The sequence below is a fragment of the Haliotis cracherodii genome, unplaced genomic scaffold, assembly GCF_022045235.1.
Source record: "Haliotis cracherodii isolate W230 unplaced genomic scaffold, xgHalCrac1.p SCAF_8, whole genome shotgun sequence".
Classification (NCBI taxonomy): domain Eukaryota; kingdom Metazoa; phylum Mollusca; class Gastropoda; order Lepetellida; family Haliotidae; genus Haliotis; species Haliotis cracherodii.
In genome coordinates, this window is record NW_027266341.1 from 40112177 (window position 1) to 40120276 (window position 8100).

Below are 8100 nucleotides of genomic sequence, written 5' to 3' on the forward strand. Positions count from 1 at the left end.
CAGTCAATGGTGTATGGGCAATCTATGGTGTATGGACAGTCGATGGTGTATGGGCAATCTGTGGTGTATGGACAGACGATGGTGTATGGACAGTCTATGGTGTATGGACAGTTGATGGTGTATGGACAGTCTATGGTGTATGGACAGTTGATGGTGTATGGACAGTCTATGGTGTATGGACAGTCGATGGTGTATGGACAGTCTATGGTGTATGGACAGATGAACAGATACAGGAATTCCATTCAGGAATGATTATTAAAATTTCAACACTATGATACCTGAACTTGGTCATATCAACCAGCTTGTTCTCTTTCACACAGCACAGCACAAATTCTGATTTGATAAAACCACCCGTCGTCACAGAACCTCCTGGTTCCAGTAATCTGCAATACAACGTCAAGTGTAGTGATATCAGTATTAACATAATCACACCACACCACACCACATCTATATACATGTTCATAAAAAATTGCAAGTGATACCATGACATTTAATTGACTAACCAGTAACCATGCAATGTTTTGTTGTGTTTGTTTCCTGATAATAATAGGGTCATCATAAGAACCAAAAAATATTAACAAAAATAAAAATCCAAAAATCATCAAAAGGCACCAGTTCACCACAAGACTGTTCTGTAAAAGCAAGTTTCATCTAGAAATAGCACTGCCCTCATTTCCAGTTTAAGTCCAACTTGTTGTCATTAAAGTAAATAGAAATAAAATGAAATAATAATAATAATCCTAAATCATCAAGAGGCAGCAGATCACCACTAGACTGATCTGTATAGGAACTTTAAACAAGAAATATTTAACAATTAGGAGCTCTTCCCTGGAAACAGAAAACAGACAACGAATGGATGGATGGACATTCTGATCACTATTTCCCCGTTTCCCTGTTTCCCAAACCGCCTGTTTTGTTTTTGCAAAAAGGCTGCTGTAATTTCACATAATTACCGTATTCGACGTAATAAGCCCCCCGCTCTAATAAGCACCCACGTCGACATTTGCTAATATATTGGCTAGTGAACAATCCCAATTAGCACCCCTTCCGACTGATCAATGTACACAAGACTTATTTATTCGCGTATAATACACTCGTGTGTTATATGCACCCTAAATTATGGGCAATTAAATTCTGGAAAAATATATCTGTCGTACATAAACACTTCAGGCTGTCAGCATATACCACGAAATTTATCTTTTGTTTTCACCAAAATAATATTCTAATAAGAGCCCCCTACTTCTAATTTTGAGAGCGCCCTGGGCGCTTATTACGTCGAATATGGTAGGTCAATTTTCTTTTGAAAAGTTACTGGTACCTGTATCAAATTCATCTGAAACTATCGTCGAATCAACAGATGTACCACTGCATTCTGATTTGAAAACGTTGAAAGATTACTTGTTTTTTTAAAGTCCATAATATGAATGAGACTTGTCAAGACATGCCATAACCGATTCTTGACAGTGAGTGATGGCAAATACAAGCAACCCACCAGGCAAGTACTGAAACTTTACTCTGATTGGCCCTCACAAGATTTGGTTTGGTTTGGTTTGTTGTTTTACGCCGCACTCAGCAATATTACAGCTATATGACGGCGGTCTGTAAATAATCGAGTCTGGACCAGACAATCCAGTGATTAATATCTTGAGCATCGATCCACGCAATTGCGATCGATAACATGCATCAACCAAATCAGCGAGCCTGACCACCCGATCCCGTTAGTCACCAGGCGCCTTTTACGACAAGCATAGTCGCCTTTTACAGCAAGCATGGGTTGCTGAAGATCTATTTTACAAAGTTCCACTGTTATAACTGAGCATGAACTTCTACAATCATGGAAAGAATTTGTGCGGCATGTTTACCTGGTTACAATATGTAAATATATGCAATAATATCTGGAACTCACTTGATGCAAGTTTTGGTTTGTTTGCTTGATACACTGCCACCACCATGCTGTAATGAAAGATATTCATACATATTGACAACTTCACCAAATGATACATAAATGATTTGATTACAGAGAAATTCTGCTTATCCATAGAGTAAAGTTCAAAGTTAAAGCATCTGGATTGTGTGTTAATGTCACGACAATCTATTAAAAATTACTAATATGTATAACCCAAAGATTTATTTAACATTGAAACAGTCTGTGCCAAAACTTTTTGTGAATCAACTAGCCTGAACTTATCCTTCTGCATCCCTTCCAGATTTCATATCTTATGTATGGGCTGGCATTGGCTATGCTTACTGGAACGAAGGACACTCAGCTATTTTCAAAAATTGATTAAAAACTGAACAGATTTCGGAAAGACTTCCGCCCGTATCCAACCACCAAAAGTTGTATGTGTATGCATTGCTGCTCAATCCTTTTAGTTAAATATATTTTTTTTTGCTGGGATATGAGTAGAAGTCTTCCAGATTTCCTCAAATGACATTGTACTTATTTGATAGATAGGCCACATATAAGCCTGAGGATCGATAAGGGGTTCCTCGGCCAACCCAACCGATCACAAAGGGGTGTTTGATCGGCAAGATGTGTCCGACCCTCAGGATCGTGAAGGGTAGATCTATTCGATCAGAAAGAGGTACCTAACTCTTATCGTCGTAAGGGGGATTCAGCGGGTATGGGAAGAATCTACTCCAATCCTAAAAATCGAAGAGGCACGCGATATCCGTGAAGCGAGTGTCACAGCCGTCAGACCTAACGCTTAATAAGATGAACCGGGTAAACTGCAATGTTGCCGCTTTTGACAGTTGAATTCGTGCAAGGAACCTTTGACTAAGACATTGTGACTGGTGCATGCACAGACGAAACTATATTTTTTTAGCCTACATGTTACCCAAGAGCCGCAATGTGGTCAGACAATGTGGACCCTAACCCTACATTGTGACTTGACTGTCGGGACCAAATCGCGGCTCTCGGCTGACATGTAGGCTAAACAAATATAAGTATCGTCTGTGGTGAAATCATAATAACACAGGCGCGTTTCCATTACTTCTATCATTGGCTTCAACCTTTTTCTTTCGGAACATGGTCGCATATAAAACGTGACTGGGTGACCATTCTCTGATATGAACAAAGTGCGACTGAATTTGAAGTTTACTGCCGCCATATCTGAGAAGGGGTACTTAAAAAGTATTCCCAGAAACACGAACACATGTTCTCTCTATCCTGGTCTTAAGACAGATTGCACATAATGAAGTGAGCACTTGTAAATTACAAAATTCTGTATTTCGGCTCTTAGAATATTCAAAGTAAGGCTTATATGCTTAATAGATTAAAAGCTATGATTATTTCATTTCGTTCATTAGTTCGTATATTGTAACATTGACATTTTAACAAACTCTGTGCATTGCGCTTTGCTTTTGATGAAGACAGATTTAATGTTTTCAGTAATAGTTGGATTGTAGAGGGAATACCACCTTGTAGCAATTGAACGGCAAAAATCCTTACTGTTATGCAAATCCACGCACATGCACAGTAGTAGTATTACATAGTCAATATCTATGTGTGGAGCTTCTGTCAAGTTCAGCCGGAAGTTGAGGAGGTCACGCTGACCTATCGGGCTGAAACGAGAAGCCGACCGAAATATAGCACTGTGTTTTCTGGTCTGAAGTGTGTTGTTCAAAGATGGGCGAGTCGATGGGAGATCCAAGAATGCGACACTTCGTCGAACAAGAGACCCAGAAACAACGATTCCAGCAACTTGTTCATGGCTTGACAGACAAATGTTTTGAAATGTGTGTTGACAAACCCGGACAGAAACTGGACTCCAGAACAGAAACATGTATGGTTAACTGTGTTGAGAGGTTCATAGATACAACTAACTATGTTGTAAACAGACTTGAAAACACAAGGAGCTCAACGGGAGATTTGAACTGATGATTATACGGGGATGTGACGAATTTGGTGGTCGTATCTGTCTGTTAATGTCATCTTACATGATGCATCGGACAGTAATTTAGAGAGACATATGGTCTCTGTCTACAAATAGACAATCTACCAATTATGCAAGATGGTCATAATCTGAAATGAACCCCTGTCTGTAAACACCATATCTTGTTCATAATCTTTTGTCATAGAATAAAACCTTATGAGTGTATGACTTTGTTGTTTGTATCCTTATGTTTTAGATATAGGCCTAGGACAAATGTTAAATTAAGCTCTGTAGCATGATGCAGTTTCTCGTGTCCGGCATGTCAGAGGCTAAATTTTTCCAATATTTATAAATAATTTGAGAAGTTCCAAATCAGAATGACCGAATGTCTGTATACATGGTATAATGTTATGAATATGTAGCTGTTGAAAAGTATCTGCTTTGTGAATTTTCTGCAGGCCTCAATACTGGCTACCAGTATTTTTTATCATGTAGCCAGTGGTAAAATCAACAAGACAAGCCCAAATGTAAGGTAGCCAAATAGTTTTGAAATTATCTTTTATCAAATAACTATTATAATATGTACAAGATGACGGACTAGACTAGATGGCATAGGTATATCCTTGCTTATCCAGTGAGCATTGTCAACTAAAATAAAATGGTAATTACATTATAATTATGTATTTCTGACATTGTCGACTTTAGGAGGAATTATTCGCAAGTATGGTTATTATTAGCAGACATGTTTTCCACGATCTGCTGTTCTTTTCATTGGCATGCAGGAGACAGGAATCTGTCATTAACAGATTTCTATATAGGTCTTCGACAATGTGTTTAGATCATAACTTAATATATACGAAGTGTTAGACATTAAAAGCCAAAACCGTTCTTGTAAATGGTGTTACCATTTCATTATGCAATTAATATTTTTCCAGGTTCACTCTTTTGTTAAATTAGCAACATTAAAATAATTTATTTCCCGCAAAAGGTGCTCCGCAACATGAAGAAATACCTCCATTTTTTAAATTTTGTATGAATAACTCGTTCATTGAAGACTGTCATATGAGACACCGCTAGACAGCTTGTTTTTTCACCAACACGGTTGTAACATCACCTTCAGTCTTTTCGTATCTGTAAGAATACTAAAATGGAATTTTATTGGATAAAAGTTGGTTTCTAATGTCTAAGTATGAAGCAATGGAATTTAGTCGCCACAAGATATTTTTCAAGGTAGCCATTTGACGACCTCTGCATTTTTAGTCAGAAAACAAATTGAAGTTTAGGTCGCAGCCACTGAAAACATTTAGTGTTAGGGATATTTTGGTTTTTTTTGCCTGGCTTTGACAGCAGTTGCACTTATGTACAAATGGGCGCCATTATGTGTTCGAAGCAGAACTTGTAAACCATGCAATATTTCTTCATGAAGTGTATACAATTCAGGCATGGACTGAACTTGAGCCTTTTGTTATTCCAAAAATTTTGTATTTTCTATCTTTTGCATTTTCAGTGCAGCAAGTTGGATTTAAATGAGGGTAGTGTTTGTGTCCGGAGCATTACTTATTATCTGTACAATATTTCTTTCTGAAATAAGGTATGCTCGTCAGTCAGCCTCGGTAGTCTGTGGGATAGGGTGGATGTCTGGAGAGAGGAAAGTTGATGGTTCGATCCCAGCCATGTCATCCAGAAGATGTGAAAAGATGGTACTTGTTAGGCGAACAAAAATAAGTCTTGGTTCTCAGGCACCACCGCCTGCATCATCATTAAATGTGCTGCACATTTTGTTTTTATTTCTTTTTAAAAACATAAATAAAACAAGAGGCCCAAAGGGTCTGTATCGCTCACCTGGATATTTACACAATCATGACAAATATACATTTGCATTGTGCATGTACATAATGCTGCAAATATTTCGTAATTTTGACTCGGACAGCATTTAAAATGGGTGCATGGCAAATCTGACTGCATGTATGTGTATTTCTCTTGATACAAATGTAGCATAAAGATCTGAACCGTTTCCATGTTATGATCCAGGATAAATCATGGTACCTAGGGATGCTTCCAACCAATGTGGTTGATATCTATCTCTTTGTTCCAGAGAAGAAGTCGTTTAAAGCAATATAGCCAAATTACCCCTACCAGGTATTTGGCCCTGCCCCTAAGCCCCTTAAGGGGTTAGCCCCACCATTTGTACAATTTGTAATCTTCACCACCGGAGAATGCTTCCAACCAAATATGGTTGATATCTATCTCTTAGTGCCAGAGAAGAAGTATTTTATAGCAATATAGCCAAATGATGATATCAGTTGGTTATTTCAGGATAAAAATATAAGTTTGAGTCCCTAGATGACACCCATAATTCAAAGGTTTAGTGGAAAGTAAACCCTCCACATGCCCGGATAACAGCCTCCACGCTGAGTTTCATCCTTCCAGTCAGAATTTGTGCATACTGAAGGGGCAATTGCAGCCATTCGGGATGCAAAGCTGTTTCCAATTCATGCAGGTTCTATACAGGAGGCTTCAGTGCCTGAAAACAGCTCCAAAGGATGTCCCAGTGGATTCAGATCGAGGAGGTTGTCACAGCTGAGGAACGATGGGATTTGGCGTTATCATCCATGAACTAAGGCCTTGTGGAGAGTGGGTGGTTGTCAAAATGAGTGACAACTGGTTCAAGGACATATTTACTGATTCTGTGTGAGGTTGCTCTGTGTGGTGACCAGGTATGGCTTGCAATCATGTGAGATACAAATCCAAAACATTACCAAGTCATACTAATAGAAACAATGCCCTGTTGTTACACTGTCACGTCACATATCCAGACCGTGGAAAGGCTTTCACAGCATTGGTTTGACCATGCTTTCTCACCAATCGGCTGATTACTGAGTAATGGTAGCCCAGTTGATGCCCAATACCTTGAAGGACAAACCAGTGGATTCTTTACCCCACTGATATCCTCTATTGTGCCATGTTCACAGGGAATGAATTTACATTTAAATGCCCACATTTTAGGCCTGAACATAATGCATTTTGTAGAATGCTGCATGCACATGCCACAAGTATTCTGACATCAATGTCAAACATTAACAGTCCCATCCTTACAAAAACACTATTCTCGTCATAGTCACTACTGTCATTACAGTTAACATAAATGGTGATGTTATTGTTGTCTCAGTTATACTTTCCAGGTGTATAAAATAATATATCTGAGAGTTAAGTGTAGACCAGAATCTCTTATTTATGGACAGGCATATATGCTGATGCCCATTTTGGTGCCCCGTCATACATATGTATACAAATAATATAAAATATATGCAGAAGAAATCTTCCCGAGGCAACAGAGTAAAGTTGCTGTAAAAGTCCAGTTTCCACCCTTGCTGAACTAGGCTGGTAATATGGAGTTACATTTTGGCTGGACTAAAGAGTCTATGCATAGTCCAATCAAAATCGCGCACTGAAATCGAAATCCAGTTCGTAAACTGTCGTGCAGATTTTGATCGATTGCAGTATTTGCAAAGAATGTGCACCGCCAACTCGTCAGCAGATATAATTCCAAATCTTTTCATGGTTTTAATCACGGTGCTCATGTGATTTGATGCATTTCGCGATGTAAGACCCGTTTTATCACAATATAGATCTTGATTATCGATCAAATCGTCCTGACCGGGCGCCACCATTTAGTGTGATGCAAACGCAAGTGATACGAGAGGTGGCATCTGATTGGTCCATAGGAGAGGCTTAGAAGGGTCATAACTGGTAATAGCCACTGGTGGCGCTACGATCGAGCCCAATAATTCCAGCCTAGTTCGGCAAAGGTGGAAACTGGACTTTTAAAGCCAGTTAACTCTCTTGTCCCTGGAAGATGGCAGAAGACAGCAAACAACTTTTTGGAAGACCTTTATTGTGATCTTGATCTTATAAGTAGGGCACTCATGATCTGTTGAGACCTTGGTCCCACCCTACTGAAGACCTGTAACAAGTTTCATTAAGGCTATGACATCTAGGATTACCTTGACAGGACCCATCACCAAAGTGTCAAAGAAATTGCTCAATGCTATTATGAAGATATGGAAACGAATATGCCACGCAAAATTATTGGATGATTTGAAATAGATATGGAAAGGTTTGTGTAAAGATGCATGAAAAGTATAAAAGTACTTACATGAAGGAACATATTAATAGCCCTAAGGGAGACAATGGTACTTACAAGTAGATAATTGCTGGGTAC

At 38.8% G+C, this 8100-nt stretch overlaps 1 protein-coding gene across 1 annotated transcript in view; it reads right to left on the reverse strand.

Annotated features, from left to right (window-relative positions):
* The window catches only part of LOC139449427 (telomeric repeat-binding factor 2-interacting protein 1-like), a 56330-nt gene extending 53217 nt beyond the window's left edge, over nucleotides 1-3113 (reverse strand). The window contains exons 1-3 of the mRNA XM_071230815.1: nucleotides 2997-3113; nucleotides 1907-1953; nucleotides 279-383 (exon numbers count right to left, since the gene is read on the reverse strand). Coding sequence (XP_071086916.1) covers nucleotides 279-383; nucleotides 1907-1953; nucleotides 2997-3113 — 269 coding nt within the window. The remainder of the gene's footprint in view (nucleotides 1-278; nucleotides 384-1906; nucleotides 1954-2996) is intronic.
* Between the last annotated feature and the right edge of the window lie 4987 nt (nucleotides 3114-8100).